We start from the raw sequence: 19,377 nt of genomic DNA on the forward strand, positions 1-19,377 counted from the left end.
CTCTCTCTCTCAAAAATAAACATTTAAAAATATATAAAAATAAAAAATAAAATAAAAAGAAGTTAGAGGTAAATTCAGAACCAGGGGAAGTTAGTTTGCTCCCTGTGTATTAGGCCTTGTGTCAACCCCGCCTCCCCAATGCCATTCTTTGCTCACTCCACTCCAGCTGGCGTGTGGGTACAAAACTTGTCTATATCCCAGAAAGCGCTCTCTAGCGCTTAAGCTAGCTTAAGCTATTCTTACTTTGTCCCAAAGATCGAGATCCCAACTTCCTCACACAAGGCCAGGCTTCTGATCAAAATCGCAAATGGAGGTGGTTAGGCCTCCAAGGCAGTTACTGTTGCTAGAAGAGGCATCGCACTCTCCCATGTCATGGCTGGGCTTATTTTTCTCAGGGCCCTGAGGTCTGGGGACAGGCCACAGAAAGAGGCTCCAGGCTGCGATGATGTGTGCATGGAAGAATGTAATCCACACGCAGCTGCACAGCAGAGCCTGTTCGGGGGCATGGCGTCTCCACGTGTGCCTGACTCATGGACGGCAAGCACCGCGGCCAGGCCCTGGGGCAGCAGGTGTGAGCCAGAGGCACAGGAAAGATGGCAAATGGGCTGCAAGACAGGCCTAGCCCCAGACGCCCTCCACCTCGCACATTCCTGTAGCAGTGGGGGGGTCATCACAGGTTTTATCCTTAAATGATCACCACAGCATCTCTGTCTCCCTCCTCCTTGGACCGGGAGGCTTTCCTGAAGGTGAGAAGCACCTTGCCGTGTCTGGCAATTCGAGCCAGACTTCTTGAGTTCAAATCCTGGTTTCACAGTCCACCAGCTTGTGCCCTTGGGAAAGTTGTTTTTTTTTTTTTTTTTTTGAGCCTCATTCTCCTCATTTATCAAATGGAAATAATAATAGTTGTAATAATTGAAGAAGTACATAATGTGCTTAAAACAATGTCTGGCACAGAGTAAAGTTTCAATGTTAGAAGTAGTAGTCTTAACCCTGACCTATAAGAGCACAAGCATCATAGCATTGGAAAGACCTGGATGTACTTGCCACTGGGGCCCCATTAACTGGATGACCTTGGGGATTTCTCATAACTTCTCTAAGCCTTGTGTCCATATCTGTAAAATGGGGAATAATACTAACTCACTCCAAGGACAGTGTAACTTTCAACAACTAGAAAAAATATATATTTTATTTTATTTTTTATTTTATTTTTTTTTAAATATATGAAATTTATTGTCAAATTGGTTTCAAAAAATATATATTTTATGAATATATGCATATTAGCACATTGTAGACATTCAATAAGTAATAGTTTCTTGCCGTTAAAATAATGTTGGCATTATTATTATTACCAGATTTTTAAAAATAAACAAGAAGAAGGGCGCCTGGGTAGCTCAGTCAGTTAAGCATCCGACTTCAGCTCAGGTCATGATTTCACGGTTCGTGAGTTCGAGCCCTGAATCGGGCTCTGTGCCGAGGCTCGGAGCCTGGAGCCTGCTTCTGATTCTGTGTCTCCCTCTCTCTCTGCCCTCTGCCCCCCGTTCATGCTCTGTCTCTGTCACTCTCTCAAAAATAAATGAACATTAAAAATTTTTTAAAAAATAAAATAAACAAGAAGTTTCTCAGCCCCCTAAGGCAGTTATTTCTGGCCTTTTTTCACTTCAGAACACTCAGAAAATAATATACACATAACAAAAAGTCAGTAAAGATGACTTTGCCCGTGATCAGCCTGCGGGCTCTGGCCTCCTCCCTGCTGGGCCAAGAGGACCCTCACACCTGTAACCCGTTCAGGGTGCAAGTTGACACAGGGTCACCTGCAGGGCTTATTAAACCACAGATGGCAGACTCCATCCCCAGAGTTCAGGGGATCTGAGGTGGGGCTCCAAAACTCATATTTCCAAACACTTGCCAGGTGATGCTGATGGTCATCCACTTTGAGGAGTATGGATTTAGTGCATTGAAAGCCAGTCTGATTCTGGCATTTTAGAATCGATCCCATCAAAAGGATTTACATTTCAATCTCTCTCTTGTCATTTTTTTTTTCTTTTTTTAATTTTTCTTTTTTTAATTTTTTTTTTCTGAAATTTATTGACAAATTGGTTTCCATACAACACCCAGTGCTCATCCCAAAAGGTGCCCTCCTCAATACCCATCACCCACCCTCTCCTCCCTCCCACCCCCCATCAACCCTCAGTTTGTTCTCAGTTTTTAACAGTCTCTTATGCTTTGGCTCTCTCCCATTCTAACCTCTTTTTTTTTTTTCCTTCCCCTCCCCCATGGGTTCCTGTTAAGTTTCTCAGGATCCACATAAGAGTGAAACCATATGGTATCTGTCTTTCTCTGTATGGCTTATTTCACTTAGCATCACACTCTCCAGTTCCATCCACGTTGCTACAAAAGGCCATATTTCATTTTTTCTCATTGCCACGTAATATTCCATTGTGTATATAAACCACAATTTCTTTATCCATTCATCCGTTGATGGACATTTAGGCTCCTTCCATAATTTGGCTATTGTTGAGAGTGCTGCTATGAACATTGGGGTACAAGTGGCCCTATGCATCAGTGCTTCTGTATCCCTTGGATAAATTCCTAGCAGTGCTATTGCTGGGTCATAGGGTAGGTCTATTTTTAATTTTCTGAGGAACCTCCACACTGCTTTCCAGAGCGGCTGCACCAATTTGCATTCCCACCAACAGTGCAAGAGGGTTCCCGTTTCTCCACATCCTCGCCAGCATCTATAGTCTCCTGATTTGTTCATTTTGGCCACTCTGACTGGCGTGAGGTGATACCTGAGTGTGGTTTTGATTTGTATTTCCCTGATAAGGAGCGACGCTGAACATCTTTTCATGTGCCTGTTGGCCATCCGGATGTCTTCTTTAGAGAAGTGTCTATTCATGTTTTCTGCCCATTTCTTCACTGGGTTATTTGTTTTTTGGGTGTGGAGTTTGGTGAGCTCTTTATAGATTTTGGAGACTAGCCCTTTGTCCGATATGTCATTTGCGAATATCTTTTCCCATTCCGTTGGTTGCCTTTTAGTTTTGTTGGTTGTTTCCTTTGCTGTGCAGAAGCTTTTTATCTTCATAAGGTCCCAGTAATTCACTTTTGCTTTTAATTCCCTTGCCTTTGGGGATGTGTCGAGTAAGAGATTGCTACGGCTGAGGTCAGAGAGGTCTTTTCCTGCTTTCTCCTCTAAGGTTTTGATGGTTTCCTGTCTCACATTTAGGTCCTTTATCCATTTTGAGTTTATTTTTGTGAATGGTGTGAGAAAGTGGTCTAGTTTCAACCTTCTGCATGTTGCTGTCCAGTTCTCCCAGCACCATTTGTTAAAGAGGCTGTCTTTTTTCCATTGGATGTTCTTTCCTGCTTTGTCAAAGATGAGTTGGCCATACGTTTGTGGGTCTAGTTCTGGGGTTTCTATTCTATTCCATTGGTCTATGTGTCTGTTTTGGTGCCAATACCATGCTGTCTTGATGATGACAGCTTTGTAGTAGAGGCTAAAGTCTGAGATTGTGATGCCTCCTGCTTTGGTCTTCTTCAAAATTCCTTTGGCTATTCGGGGCCTTTTGTGGTTCCATATGAATTTTAGGATTGCTTGTTCTAGTTTCGAGAAGAATGCTGGTGCAATTTTGATTGGGATTGCATTGAATGTGTAGATAGCTTTGGGTAGTATTGACATTTTGACAATATTTATTTTTCCAATCCATGAGCAGGGAATGTCTTTCCATTTCTTTAAATCTTCTTCAATTTCCTTCATAAGCTTTCTATAGTTTTCAGCATACAGATCCTTTACATCTTTGGTTAGATTTATTCCTAGGTATTTTATGCTTCTTGGTGCAATTGTGAATGGGATCTCTCTTGTCATTTTAAAACACAATTTACCTCACGTCTCCCTCCCTGAAGGCCAGATTTCTAGTGAGTAATAATATGTGCTAGACAGAGACAATGCCTGGAAAACACACAAACTCCTAAGGAATCTAGTTCAGACCTAGTAATTCATCCCAATTTAAGAGGTTCACTTTTCAGCTGGTCCCTGTGTCACAAAGGCAGGACTCAGGTGCTGGAGCCAGACAGCCCTGGATTCAAATCCCAAATTCTTTCACTTACTGGCTTATGACAGTGAGCAGTCTCTCTAAGCCTCAGTTTCTTCATCTGTAAAATGGAAATAATTATAACACCTGCCTCATAAAATTGATTTGAGGATTTAATGAGATAATGCCTGTAAAATGCCTGTCACACAGCCCTCAAAAAATATTACCTATTTTAGAAAAGTATAACTGGTAAATAGGGATTGATTCCTGTATTCATTTTTCAGCTGTTTCCTAAGCATCTTCTATATGCCAGACTTCATACCGTGCATGACAATACAGCTTTATGCTTTCTTGGTGTCTTTCTTTATGCCTCTCCCCTACAATAGCTTTCTGCCTGGATATCTTCCCCAGCTCTGACTTGCCATCTAACAGTATCACTCAAAAATAAATAAAAACATGAAAAAAAATTTTTTTAAGGCTTTAAAAAGTTGATCTATAAAGAAGTAATACTTTTTAAAAATTTTTTTAATGTTTATTTATTTTTGAGACAGAGAGAGACAGAGCATGAATGGGGAGGGTCAGAAAGAGAGGGAGACATAGAATCTGAAACAGGCTCCAGGCTCTGAGCTGTAAGCACGGAGCCCAACACAGGGCTTGAACTCACGGACCGTGATATCATGGCCTGAGCTGAAGTCGGACGCTTAACCGACTGAGCCACCCAGGCGCCCCTATAAAGAAGCAATACTGCAGAGCAGTAGGGAAAGGGGATCAATTCAAGAAGAATTGATGCAGCAGTTGGTTATTCACATAGGGAAAAATCAAGTTAGATTCCTACTCCATATCATATTCAGAAGTCAATTTCATATTCAGAAGTCAATTTCACATAGATGACAAGCCTAAATATGAAATGCAAAACTAAAATACTCTTAAAAGAGAATAGAGGAAAATATATTTATGGCCAACAGGTAGTAAAAGAATTCTTAAGGTATGAAGAGCCCAAGCCCAGTGGACGAGATTGATCAACTTGACCGCAAAAAAAAATTGCATTCATTTCTTCATTCAGTCAGCATTCATTGCAAGTACCTTCCAGGTGCTGAGAACAGAGCAGTGAAAAAATACAGTCCTCGCCCCGCAGTAGAGCTGACTTTCTAGGGCAAAGAGAATTATCAGATAGAAAGCAAGAATTCCCTGATGGCAAATTGAACCCCAGCCATCCCTAAACCTGAGGACTACCAGGGAATTAAGAATTAAAGTTCTCAGGGGATGCCTGGGTGGCTCAGTTGGTTAAGTATCTGACTCTTGATTTCAGCTCAGGTCATGATCTCCCAGTCTGTGCATTCGAGTTCTGCATCAGGCTCTGCACTGACAGCATGGAGCCTGCTTGGGATTCTCTCTCTCTTTGTCTCTGCCCCTCCCTCCCTCTCTCTCTCTCAAAATAAATAAATAAACTTTAGGGGTACCTGGGTGGCTCAGTCAGTTGAGCATCCAACTTCAGCTCAGATCATGATCTCTCAGTTCTGTGGGTTTGAGCCCAGCATCAGGTTCTACAATGACAGCACAGAGCCTGGTTTGGATTCTCTCTCTCCCTCTCGCTCTGCCCCTCCCCCACTTGTGCACGGGCTGTCTCTCAAAAATAAACAAACATTAAAAATTTTTTTAATAAATTTAAAAAAAGAATTAAAATTTTCAGTTCAACCAAAGATAGCATAAACAAAGCTGAAAGACAAGTGAGAGACGAGGAAAGGAGATTTATGTGTATGTCTAACAACAGATTGGTCTGCAGAATTTTTTCTTCTAAAAAAAGTTTTATAAAGAACTCCTACAAATCAATAAGGAAAAGATGAAGAACCTCAGTAGAAAAATAGCCCAAGGATATGAGCAGGCAATCCACAGAAAACTCTAACAGCTAATAAGCATATGGGCGTATTTTCATGCCCAAACTCACTAGTAATCAGGGAAAGGCCAATGAAATTGAGATGCCACTTCACATCAAATGACAAAAATTTTAAAGTCTGATAACACGAGCGTTGGTGAGGATGTGGAACTCTCATAAAGTGCTGGTGGCAGCATAAAGTGGTACTATCACTTTGGGGCAATGTAGGCAAATCTAAAGAAATTCACAGGTGTCCCTTGTTATAAGGAAATATGCAGCATTATTTGTAGTAGCTCCCACTGGAACACTCTGCAAGTCCCTCTGCAGAGGAAAGGATAAAGTGCAGCAGCATCATACCATCCACAGAATTCTGTACACCAGCTGAAATGGATACAGGTAGAAATCTATGCACCAACACTGATCTGCCTCAAAACGTCAAGTTCCAGAATGGTGCGTAGAGTTTGAAAGCAAGCAACACAAAGCTAGATCATGTTTTAAGAATATAGGCATCTGTGTGAGTTCATGTAGTATTGAGAAACATGTAGAGCGATGCTAAACCGCCAAGTTTCAGTGGTGATTTCAGAGGAAGAAGCGTAGAGGGATGGGATGAGGGAGGGCGCGCAGGTGGCTTGAACGTCATGTGTAACATTTTACAGAGCTTTAAAAATTGAAGCAAGGAGAGCAAAATGTTAAGGTGTATGAGGTTGGCCAGGGGTACACAGGTTTTTGTTATGTTCTGGGTAACTTTCTGAAGCTTTAAATATTTCATTTAAAACAAAAGGCACGGGTAGCACTGAGGTAGGGAGCGATGAGTGGCAGGTGAAAAAAGTGTCTAGGGGAAATCGGCAGCCTGGAAAAGAAGCCAGGCTCTCACCAGTCCTGACCTAGAGGAGCTTTGAGAAGCCAGTGGTTCTGGAGTTTAAGGAGTTCGGGGACCAGACGGGGAAATGAGGGCCTCACAGGGCCATGCGTTGGATTTGGTCTTTATCCTGAGAGCGAGGAACAGTTCTCCCCTAACTATAAGGCTTCTTGGGAGGGGCTGGGATAATGGGGTTTGGATGGCTGTTGCTGGTCCTTCCAGCTCTCTGCAGGGTGTAGCGGATGAGGCCTCAGCTTCCAGCCCTCCTGGGGGCAGTCGCTGTGTACTTGCTAACAAACTCCGGGAGTGAGAGAAGGGACAGCGCCACCAGCAGGAAGATGTTATTGCCACTCGAGAGCACAGAGCCTACATTTTCTTTCCAGGTGCAGCTGTGATTAGAGTCAGAGAGACCTGTGTTTGAATGACAACTCTTGCACTTGTACCTGCAACCTTGGCCAAGTTTCTGAACCTCTGTGTTCTCAGCAAGATATTCATTGGACTTACCTCATAGGATTAGTATGAGCAGGAAATGAAATGATGGCTGTATATTGCTGACACAGTAAACCCCTAATGAATATTAACCATTGTTGTCTTATTGTCTGCACTCCCTGGATCAAGCTTAGGCACTACAGGGCAGCTGGGGTTTGGGGTACCCCAGGCTGGAGCCAGGGGAGAACAATGACCCAGACCTCCCAAGCTCCTCTGCGGGCCTGGACTTGTGGCAGCTTGTGCGACATGGGGGTGCATCCCACACAGTCCAGAAGAGGAAGTGTCACAACCCTAAGGAAGTGTCCCAGGAAACCTCGGCAGCAGCTTCTTCCCCTGACCTGCAGAAGGTGGCCAGAGTGTGGCTGCAACCTCACTCATGGCCGGATACAAAAGGACAGTCCCCCAAGGTGCACTGTGAGCCCAACAGGCTTTGGGACTCACCTCACCCCTGAGAGACCCTGGTCATGTGACCTCCTAAAAGTGGTGCAGCCATGGAAGGTGGCTCTTCTTTCTGGCCCTGGCCGAGGGCTGGCTTCCCCCCAAAGTGGACTCGAAACTGGATAGCTGGCTTCCGCCCGAGAGCCTCTGCGTGGTTGAGTGATGGTAGCACTTACTTTCTCTGAGCTATATTTCTGCTTGCTATTTTGAGTTCTTCCAGCACCTTAAGCCAACTAGAATACACTTATTGATAGCAACTAACACTTGTGAGTGTTCATCATACACTAAGCGCAGGACATCATAGGGACTTTTCACAAGAATCCCATAAAATAGGAATTATGATTATCTCCTCTTCTCAGATGAGGATAATGAAGCTCAGAGAGAAAAGATAATGTGGCCAGTGAGTGGTGGAGCTGGGATTTGATCCCAGGGCTGCTAACCCAGAACTGTAGGTAAACAGGTGCGGCTCATGTCATTTGTCTAGGGACACTGACCCGGGGGTGAATAGAAAGTTGGCAAGTTGGTAGATTCAGACTGGAAGCTATTGCTTCCCTGGCACCCACTTAACGCCCAGCCAGCCAGCCCATCCCAGCTGTTGGAAGTCAGCAAGGGAGGGAGAGAAGGGCCAGCCCCCCGGGATTAGCTCTGACCCTGCCAAGTGTTCTTTCTTCATTCCAGTTGCCTGCCCTGGACTCCACCCTTCACATGGTTCTGCTCAGAGCCAACCTGAACTGGACTGCCTTTACTTCTCTCCCACAGTCCCTCTCTCTAGTCCTAAGGCACGGCCTGCAAGGATCCTTCCATGATCCAATAGATTTGTACAGACTCTTGTTGGCAACAGCGCCTTGTTGGCTCCACCTCAAAGCAGTGGCCGCCCGGCTCCTCCAGGTGTCAGAAGCAGCTGGCACGTTAGCAGGAGGCCTCTGGCAGGAAGGGGTGTTGAGCCAACTGCCATCCACTGGAGAACAGCACATGTGGATGACCTCGTTTCCAAGAGATTCCTTTGTGAGCCCTCTGGGAGTGTTGACAAGTTTGAGTTCAGGATGAAGGAGCTGCCCACAGGACCGAGGGCCCACAGCCTGGGGTCGTCCCTGCCACCAAAAGCAAAGACAGACCTGTAGCCTCCTGCCTGCCTTGTCACAGTTCTTCCGAGATTCCAGTGCCAGATGCCCAGAATTTTCATGGGTCAGAGCAGTAGTTTGGAGATGGACACTGCAACATAGGGTGCTTCTAAGAGCATTTTTCTAAGTCTTTCAGACTTTTCTGCAGCCACAGTCCTCCAAACAGCAAACTTCAGAACCAGCACTAACGGAAAAGCTGTTAGTTCTGGCCAACCTTGGGACGACACAGTCTGTCAGAGCTGGAGGAAGCGCTCTCATGCTTTTGAGTAGTACAAACCTTCAGGCTTCTGCTTGAATATCTCTAGCAACAGGCAGCTCGCTCCTTCACAAAGCAGCCATAATCCCAGAGCTGGGCAGTTTGGAGGTCTTCCAGAACCAAGCTTTCGATCCCTGTGACATCTTCCTCAGGGGCAGGCCTTCAAGAGTCAGGTCTCAGCCTGTGCTTCTTCCCTAGTTCTCTTCTAAGCTGAAGGATCAAAATGCAATCATTTGTCTGATATCATGGTTTATAGACTCACTAGCACTCTGACCCCCTCTTCCATGACTCTAGTTTATTCCCCTTAAATGGACTGTCCAGAACTGAATGTAGTATCCAGGTGTCTCCTGGAGAGGAGAAAAGAAAAGAGTACTGAGGCCCCTCTTCTCCGTTTAGCCACATATTTACTGAGTGCCTACTATGGGCCCTGCACACGCCAGGCCCTGGAATCAAGCAACAAGCTGAGAAACAGAGTTATCACCTGGAGATCTCATAGTCTGCGGGCAAAGACAAACACGAATAGTGTGAGGAGGTCACAGAGAACCGTGGAAGCTGGTAGCAGGGAGGCCAACCTCTACCTAGCCTGGAGTGGGGAAGGCTTCCCAAAGAGGCGTGATGTGAAGAATGAGTGGGCATCGGATAGGTGGGGAGGGTGGCACGAAAGGCCCAGAGCATTACAGGTAGAAGGACTGGCTGGTCTGAAGGGCATGAGGAAGGGGGGAGCACTGGGGAGAATGTTAGGGTCAGTGTGGAATACAGCGAGGGAGGCTGCCTGTGGCCTCCGGTGCATCTAGAGGGGTGGGGGGTGAGGGGAGACGGAGCAGATCACGTGGACTCATAAGCCAGGATAAGAGTGGCAGATCTTGTTCTAAGGTCAATGGGAAGCCCATGAAGGGCTTTAAACAGAATTGTAGAGTGGTCAAATTCACATCAAAAAAACCCATTTTTGTGACCACAGTGTGGATACTTAAGTAGAAGGAGGCAAGGGTAGTTGCAGAAAGCCAGGCAGAAGGTCATCCAGTGGCCCACGAGAAAGACACGGAGGCGGGCACGGGCGGTGGCTGTGGAGGTGGCCAGCAGTCAGCAGATTCAGGAGACATGTTAGGGTGGGATTGCTGGACCTGGAGAGTGATTGCTGTGGGTCGGGCAAGGGAGGCAGTTTCCAGGAAGTCCGGAGGACTCCCAGGTCTCTGGCTGAGCAGAGTAGGGGGTGGTTTTGCCGTTCATGAAAGCTGAGATCCAGTTGGCTTTTTTGGCAGTCAGTCGCACTGCCTGCAGTCAAGAAAACCCCTCTGTCCTCTGCACGCATGCTGCTGGGATCCGGCCACATGTCCCTCAAAAAGAGAGCCCCTGCCACTGTCTGCCTCCCCCAGCCACCCTGCTGGTCCCTTGTGACCGGTGTCCGTTTCAGCCCACCGGAGAGCCACGGTCGAGACCAGCGCGCACACAGGGCTGAGGCTGACACGCTCACATGGTGGGTCTCCTGCCCTCTGACGGCTGTGCTCTCCCTCCTCCCCAGCTGCCTGTCTTAGAAGAGGCTGCTAATGTTCATAGTTCAGAATGGCCACGGACAGAAGGCTGCAGGCCAGTTCCGAAGCTGGAAGGGCGGGCCTGTTTGCAGCTTCTTGTCCTCTCTGTGGCTGAGAGACGACGATGCTTATGGCAATTGGCTTCAAAGCCCTGGTGTGGCAGGGCCTGTCTCGGGAGCATGCTGATTAGCAAGAATTACAACTTCTGGAATTAGACAGTGGTGGTGGTTGCACAACTTTGTGAATATACTAAAACACACCGTACACTTTTAAAGGGATTTTATGGTACTTGAATTATATCTCAGTATAAATGAAGAAATAGATAAAGAAAGATATAGTGCGTGGAGGTAATTGCTATAAACAGGAGCACTGGGTCCAGGTTGATGATAAGGAAGAGAAGCCAAGTAACATCTTCAAAGGCTTTGACTCCCCTTTGTGGTTTCCTGCTTGGGGACGTTCTCAGCCCAGTGCTCTTCCCTAGTAATTAACTTCAGGCCATTCGGGTTCTTAGCCGTCCTGGGAGTAGGGCAGGAAGGAAAGGTCACTGGCGTCCTTCCTCGGGGACCTTTTTCTTCTCTGCTGAGCCTGGACGGAAAAACTTTGGGGTGGCTCTACCCGCCTGAGTGCTCTGGGAGAGCTTGCTCTTCCTCTGAAGTTTGGGTGTCTTTGCTAACCCCGGTCTGCCCTACCCCACTTCTCTCTGCCCTTTAGCGCCTCTCCCTCCCAATCCGGATATCAGAATCTGGGCTCTGTGCCCTCTCGCTTCCTTTTTGCCTGCCTGGGTTCTCATGGGTTAGAAGAAATGGGGGCAACTACCTGGTCTGTGGCTCAGCATTTGGTCCGAAGAGCTGCTGATCGAGGGACCAGGGCGCCCTCCTGTGACCATCAGCAGCATTGCTCCTTCCCACCCTCTGGCCTTGAATTTTTTCCAGCTAGAATTTGAATGCTCAACTCTGGTAGTTGGGGCAGCCTTTTTCTTCCCCAAGAGACGCATGAGGAACAGTAAGCCCTTAAAATATAGGAGAAGAGAAAGAAGATAAGTTAACCACAGAAATTAAGGAATAAAATGTTAGTGTTTATATTCTGTATCTGTATTTTAAAAGAGGCAGTGTGACCTAATGGAAAGTCCCATGGCCTGTGGAGTCGAGCAAACTTATCAGCTATGTGGTCTCAGCAAGGTGACCTCTCTGCTTAGTCCCTTCACCTGTAAAATGTACATAATTGCAAGGCCTACCTCATAGGAATGTTGTGAGAAAATTTAATATAGTTAAATACCTTGCACAGTTGCCTGCTATGAAGTAGGTACTCAGTACGTGCTGCTTCTATTGTTGTCGTTATTAGAACTAAAGACTAAGAGGGGCACCTGGATGGCTCAGTAAGTTAAGCATCTGACTCTCGATCTCAGCTCAGGTCTTGGTCTCAAGGTTGTGAGTTCAAGCCCCATGCTGGGCGTGGAGCCTACCTTAATAATTAATACAGACAGACAGACAGACTAGATATAGGAGCATTTTCTCTCTCCACGGAGATCTGAAACCAGGGCCAGCTGCCTTGCATAGTTGCAGGGGCACCTTACGTTATATTCCCTCTAAAGCCCCCCCCCCCCCAAGAGGTGAGCAGTGCTGGCTGGCTGTCTCTGGAGCTGATCCAGGTGCCAGTTTGGGGATCCTCTGACACAAGGAGGTAAAGATTAACAAAAATACACAAGAGAGCAGAATAAAACAGTTTTGTAAAAAAGGAAAGATAAGGCCAGTCAGGCCAGTCAGAAACAGGTTGGGGGCCCCTCTCCCCTTCAGCAGATAGCTTTGGCACCCTGCCTGGCACATGGATAGAGCCCAGCAAGTGCTAATTTCCTTCCCTTCCTGCGCCCTCCTGGATGAGACCCTGAGCACGGTATGAACATGGCCATGGTCTGATCAGTCAGATGGTTTTCTTCCTATGAGGTGGGAGGGCCTGGAGATGAGAACCCAAGGGATGGTCCGCTTGTGGGAGCAGAGAGCAAGGAGAGGCATGGCCGCCACGGCGTCACAAGACGGGATGTGTTCTTTGACCCTCTCAAGTGCAGAGGCCCCGGTAGCTCTCTACCCTCTTCCCTTGTCTGCCTTCTGTGTCCCAGGACGGAGGTGCCTGTAGTCGCTTAGGCCCTTGGAAGCTTATTAAATCTCAGTGCCACTTGCCAAGACCCCTTTAAGCTTCCTGGCTGTTCTTTTTGCCTTTTCTGCCCAATTGTATTTATTCTGAACTAAATGGTCCTCACTGCTGGATGAAAGGATTTACTGCTTAAGTATATGAAAAGAAATCTTGGCTGTATTACAGTTGCACCTCTCCTTGCTGCCCCCCGCCTCCTTCCTCCCCATGCTCCATCCGCTAGCTGGTGCCACGGAGACTGACCCGGGAGCCTGTCCTTGGTCGTGTGCTCAGTTCAGCTTGGTGGCAGAGCCCAAGTGATGGAGAAGTGAGGTGACTGGGAGGAGCTGGCTTTGGGGACCTTTCCCGAGTGTCTTGCTGCCCCAAGAAAGACTGTAGCCCCAGAAGGAGCTCACTGACGTGCTCCCCATCCCCACCCCCAGACACATTCTCTCACATCTTCTCTCTCTTTCCCCCCTCAGGATTGTGCTCATGGATGACGCCATGGACTGCTTGATGTCTTTTTCAGATTTCCTTTTTGCCTTCCAGATCCAGTTTTACTACTCAGGTGAGAGCTTTCCAGGGCCCCATGTGGCTCCTGCCAGGGCCACATCTGCCTGTCCTGCCCTGGTACCCTTTCCATCTGGTGCCTGGCACACACATTTCCCTCCCCCACTCCCATCGGTGGAAGCATGCTTCGCCACGGGGCCCGGGCAGGATGTCTAGTTCCCGCAGGCGGTCACAAGATTCAGTCTGCGGAGCCTACTCTCTCCGCCTCCTCAAGTCACGGAAGACCGCTGTGTTTGCAGTCAGCAGTGCGGCAAGTCCATCTGGGTGATAATGGCAATGAATAGAACAATGCACGCTACTGTAACAGTACGCAACAGATTCACCATTTATGGAGAACTTACCATGTGCCAGGCAGAGCACTGACTTTAATCCTTATGACAGCCCTAAGAGATGGGTCCTGTCAGAGATAAGCTTAGAGGTGAGGAGCCAAAGTCTCAGAGCTAGTGAGTGGTGGAGCCCAGACCCGAACGGAAGGCCCATTCCAGAGCCGGTCCTCTTAGGCGCTGTGCTGTATCACTGCCGCCAGGGGGCAGTGATCTCCCTTGGCCCTGACTCCCGTGTGTGGGCACGCATCCTCCCACCCACACAACTTTTAATAAGCAGACACCAGTCCTGTCTCACTCACATGCCCGTTCTGCTCCCCATACACACCAGCTGTGCCCTTAAATCCTTTCTGGAATCAGGTGTAATAGAAATAGATGAATAAATACAAACGGACACCAGCTCCCACAGAGCACACAACGACATCTAATGGGGTGTCGGGTTCAGAAATTGCTGACTGTGTCCGTAAACAAACTTGTTTCAAACGGGCTCTTCCAGTAAACAGAAGGCTGTCCTTGGAGCCTGGACATGGCCTCCCTGCCAACCGGTGGCCACAGCCAGCCCTGGCCTCTCTCAGGCGCCACATTCTGTTTTCTTGATGGCAGCCCAAGGGCCTGAACCAGCAGGGGCTGGAGCCTGGGGTCTTGCCACCTGCTCTTAACAGCTGCAGGCATCTATTTCCCATTTCCCTGAAGCTCCTGGGCCCTGGAGAAGGAGGAGCTGTGTCTGGGAGATCCTTCCGGGCCTTCTCGCAATGCCCCAGGGCCGGCCAGCAGCAGTGTGTGCCAGTCAGCGGTGAAATGGGCCACAAGTCACTGGTTACTAACACTGGCTCGACTCCTAACATTTGCAAACACTTCCAAATGTGTAACAAATGAGCAGCTTGTGGCGTTCTTTTCCACCCTGGTATTCCGCCATGCTTTCCGGAGTCAGAGAAGCAAGCGGCCTCGCAAGGGAGATGGGGCTCACCAGTGGAAGCGTGCACACGTTAGCTCTTTAAAGAGTACGTGTAGGGCGCCTGGGTGGCTCAGTCAGTTGAGCTTCCGACTGCGGCTCAGGTCATGATCTCACGCTTGTGAGTTCAAGCCCCACATCGGGCTCTGTGCTGACAGCTCGGGCCTGGAGCCTGCTTCAGATTCTATATCTCCCTCTCTCTCTGCTCCTCTCCCTGCTCATGCGCTCATGCTCGCTCTCTCTCTCGCTCTCTCGCTCTCTCTCAAAAATAAAGAAACATTAAAAAAAAAAAAGTATGTATAGAATTTAATATGTGCCCAGCACTGTGTTAGGTGCTGGGGCAGGAAGGCTGACAAGGCACAATCCCTACCTTTATACACGGATCTTCCGCTCCAGCTGGAAGGCAGAGCAAACAATTTTTCAGAAAATTCATGGTTGGAACAGTGCTACAAAGAAGCACAGGGTGCTCTGAAAGTATGTAATAGGGCCTCTACTTGGTCTAGGAACAAGTCCCCGGAGGAGGGACACTGAGCTGAAACACACGTTCATATCATTGCTCATGAGTGCGGTGGTCACACGAGGTTGAGGGCTCCTGCTCCCAGCCACCAAGCACTGAGCGCCAAGGCTGGGGAGGAGCTGAGTTAACAGGAAAGAAAGGATCCAGTGAAGGGACGAAGTGTGTCCTCCTTGCCTGACCTGCCCACCCCCTCCCTCCCCAATCATGGTACTCAGAATTCCTGGAGAGCGTGGCTGCCATCTATCAGGACCTGCTGGCAGGCAAGAACCCCAACACAGTGATTGTGCCAACATCATCCAGTGGGCAACACCGCCAGCGACCTACCTTGGGCGAGGCTAGTATGTTGGAGGGAGTGGAGGCATCACTGTTCTACCAGTGCCTGGAGAACTTGTGTGACCGGCACAAGTACAGGTAAGAAATGGGTACGTAGACCCCCCACCTCAGCCCCAGGGACTGTGGGCTGCTGGCTCTGGAACAGATCTCTAGCAGATGTTCTGATGGATCCGGGGCTTCTAGAGCCCTTGATGGTCATATATAAATGAGGACAGTGCCATCCGCCCCAGACCAGGCTGTTGACCAAACAACATCCCAGGTGGCTCACTTAGGGAAGATCACTTCCACTTCCAAGCTGTAGATGACCAGCTTGGGCCCCTTCTCCTTGCCAGGAGATAGATTGGCCTTAGCTTCAAAGAGAGAAGGGGAAAACATTCACTGTACAAAGAATTCACTCTGCAGAGAGGGAGGGTTAAAGCTGTCCCGTGTAGCACGAAGTCTCCTTAGAGACAGAGCAGCCAGTTTATGGTCTCCTCCAAGATGTGGTTGCCATCCATTGCCTCTTCCCTGTTCCCTCCCTCCCACTCCCCTAGTGAAAGCACCAGTTAGGCAACATGCCAGCCCTTTCTGTCCACAGTCAAGGCCTTGCTTCTAGAGATCTGCCATGTTCCTCCAGGGTTTTAGGACCCCCAGAGAACACAGGGTCCCTCAGTCCCAGCTTTGGGCATCCTCCTAAGCCTTAAAGTATGGATGAAAAGATGTCAGACTTGCTAGTCTTTGAATCTCGTATCTGTATTCTCCCTTCTAGCTGTCCACCCCCAGCACTTGTCAAAGAGGTACTAAGCAATGTTCAGAGACTGACCTTCTATGGATTCCTTGTGGCTCTTTCAAAGCATCATGGAATCAACCAAGCCCTGGGTAAGCCAGAGCTAGCTATGGCTAGCCTCTCCTGCTCCCCCAACACTAAGCCATGTAGGAGCCAGCTGCTATTGGCAGACATGGTCCCGTGAAGGAGGGGGGATATCACCACCTGCACCGTGACTTCTCAGGGCCAGACTCTGAGACCTAGGGAGCCAGAACGTGCACAAGAAAGACTGTGCCCTCTTAGGCCTCTCACACTCCCATGGTAAGGGACAGCCTTCCCCTCCCAAAGCCCTGCCCCAACATGAAGCAGCCTCTCTGTGGCAGAGGTGTGGCTGGCCCCTCCCCAGAGAATCCCCAGCTCTGCTTTGGGGAGTGGCCTGCAGGTTGGGCAGACACAGGGCTATTTACTGGGTGGCTTTGGAGATTATATATCAAAGAGACCTGAATCCCATTTGTAAGCAGGGCAAAGGTGTGTCTGGGGAGGCCTTTTTTCCCAGCTGGAAAGAAAAAAGAAAAAGAAAAAAAAAAACAAAAAACCTGATTAATCTGAAAGGGAGCAAAAAAGGGGGGAGAGAGAGGACTGTACTGGCCTAGTTTTTCCTGTCTGTCGTCTATTCTCACTGGCTGGCCTTCTCTACCCACCCCACTCTTCTCCCTCTCACACCTGCTGCTCTCCCAAGGGAAGAGCCACCCGGCCACCATCCACCAGAGCTGGAGGGATTGTTATTTGTCTCGCTCTTCAAGAGGTATCCAGGTGTGTTTGAGGCCCCAGGTTCCTGAGTCTCAAAAAACACATAACCTTCCCCTTCCTCCGGCCACTTGAGGGAATGGGGTCAAGGGAAGGGAATTTAACATTCTTTAAATGCCAGCCATTGTAGGCCTAGTACAAACTAGTTGCTTTAGATCTTATGTGGTATGAAGCCTGCTGGGGATGCACACGGGATGCACACAGCAGGACTGATGGAGGGCTTACTGAGGCGTGATGCTACCTAGCAGCCTCGTTATTCTGAGTTGATGCTTGGGGTGTGCATGAGCCTACGGACCCCTCAACTAAGTGACGCTGTCGCCAAGACCACCGGCTGGACCAGAGTAGAAAGGCAAATAGGAGTCAGAAGTCAAGAGTAAGGGGACAGCGGGTGGGGTTGGCTTAGGGTTTCTTTCATACACCTAGGTAACTGACTGCCCTGCCTCCCTTTCCACCAATCAGCCCATAGGAAGAGAAAGGAAAAGCTAACTAGGTAAGATCACAGCCTGGACTAACCCCATGTGCTCGCTTTTTCTAGGGCCTTTAAAAAGGGCACTCAGTTGGGGCGCCTGGGTGGCGCAGTCGGTTAAGCGTCCGACTTCAGCCAGGTCATGATCTTGCAGTCCGTGAGTTCGAGCCCCGCGTCAGGCTCTGGGCTGATGGCTCAGAGCCTGGAGCCTGTTTCCGATTCTGTGTCTCTCTCTCTCTCTCTCTCTGCCCCTCCCCCGTTCATGCTCTGTCTCTCTCTGTCCCAAAAATAAATAAACGTTGAAAAAAAAATTTAAAAAAAAGGGCACTCAGTCAACCACTTTTACCAACACTAATGCCAGGCTGGGTTGAGTGGGAGATGGAGAGAAGCATTGCCCTCACCTGCATCTCCAGTGTAGGAACTAGAGATCTGGAGATCCCCAGGGTGGAGCCAGTTGTGGAGAAGGGTTGTCCTGTTCCTTAGTCCTCAAGCCACCCGCCCCCCCCCCCCCACACACACACACATTCATGCACACAAAATGAGAGGGCTCTGAGGGACACACTTTGAACCACTAAGGAAGAGCAAAAGGGGCCAGGAGGCATCATCTGAAAAGCTCTGGAAAAGTAGGGAATTGGACTGGAGCCAGATGGTAAGTTTAAGATTGTGGCTTTCTGGACACCAGCATTGTTAACTGCCAAATCTATGTCCTGACCACCAGTGGGCTTTTCCCCTGAACAGTTTGCTGGCGAGAATCTTTCCATCTGCAGACTTCAGCTCCCCCTTCCCTCCACTGTTAACGGCTCCAAGGAATATCCAAGACTGTCTCCTCTCACCATCCCCAGTATCAAAGCATTACTTCCTTTGGTTTGTAGCTGAGGGAACCAGCTCAGAGAGATTGCGGCTGAGCAGAGATGAGGCAGATCCCACCCCCCACCCCCCACCCCCCACCCCCACCTGGCAGCTCCCCGCCATGCAAGACTTTGGTCTGATTCTGACCCAGCCTTCTTTTCTCACCCCCAAGACCATCTTGAGGAGCTAAGGCACCAATATTAACCATTCTGTCTCTAAAGTGAGGTCACTCTGATTTGGGGGCACAAAACTAGATAATTTCTGGTTTGGGGGGATTAGCTGGCCCATACTCTGTGTCTCTGGCTCCTTTTCAGCCCAGTATCTGGGGACTCAAGGAAGGAACTGAGCCCCCTACACAGCTCACAGCCCACCACCTAATCTTGGAAGGAGATTGCCCTGTTGGTGCAGTGACCTTGAGGTTTGGGGATGTCTCATAGCTGTGATTCTTGTCCCGAGTTGGAGAGGGTAGGCACAGGTTCACTGAATTTATAAGTAGCCCCAACTTCCTGCCCCCACAGCAGTTCTCGTTTTAAACTTTTCTTAAGAGCTCTTCCCCCTTGGACAAGTCACGGGATTAAAAGATACAGCACAGGGAACACAGCCAATGATACTAGAATAGTGCTGTATGGTGACAGATGGTAGCTACACTCGTGGTGAGCACAGCATAACGTGTAGAGACGGTGAGCCACTATGTTGTACACCTGAAACTAATGTAACATTAGGTGTCAACTATACTTAAAAATAAAAAGAATTTTTTTTTGAAAAATTTTTTAGACTCTTTTTTTTTTTTTAACGTTTATCTATTTTTGAGACAGAGCATGAACGGGGGAGGGTCAGAGAGAGGGAGACACAGAATCTGAAACAGACTCCAGGCTCTGAGCTGTCAGCACAGAGCCCGACGCGGGGCTCGAACTCACGGACCGCGAGATTGTGAACTGAGCTGAAGTCGGCCGCCCAACCGACTGAGCCACCCAGGCGCCCCTAAAAAGAATTTTTTTTAAGGGACACCTTAGGGTGCACCAAGGGGCTCAGTCAGTTGTGTCCAACTCTTGATCTCAGCTCAGGTCTTGATCTCAAGAGTCGTGAGCTCAAGCCCTG

At 48.5% G+C, this 19,377-nt stretch overlaps 1 protein-coding gene across 2 annotated transcripts in view; it reads left to right on the forward strand.

Annotated features, from left to right (window-relative positions):
• The window catches only part of CSTPP1 (centriolar satellite-associated tubulin polyglutamylase complex regulator 1), a 200,746-nt gene that overhangs the window by 178,547 nt on the left and 2,822 nt on the right, over positions 1 to 19,377 (forward strand). For both annotated transcript variants that reach the window (XM_047877065.1, XM_047877064.1), the window contains exons 5-7: positions 13,200 to 13,285; positions 15,295 to 15,490; positions 16,161 to 16,270. In XM_047877065.1, coding sequence (XP_047733021.1) covers positions 13,200 to 13,285; positions 15,295 to 15,490; positions 16,161 to 16,270 — 392 coding nt within the window. The remainder of the gene's footprint in view (positions 1 to 13,199; positions 13,286 to 15,294; positions 15,491 to 16,160; positions 16,271 to 19,377) is intronic.

The sequence above is a fragment of the Prionailurus viverrinus genome, chromosome D1 (assembly GCF_022837055.1).
Source record: "Prionailurus viverrinus isolate Anna chromosome D1, UM_Priviv_1.0, whole genome shotgun sequence".
NCBI classification, from domain to species: domain Eukaryota; kingdom Metazoa; phylum Chordata; class Mammalia; order Carnivora; family Felidae; genus Prionailurus; species Prionailurus viverrinus.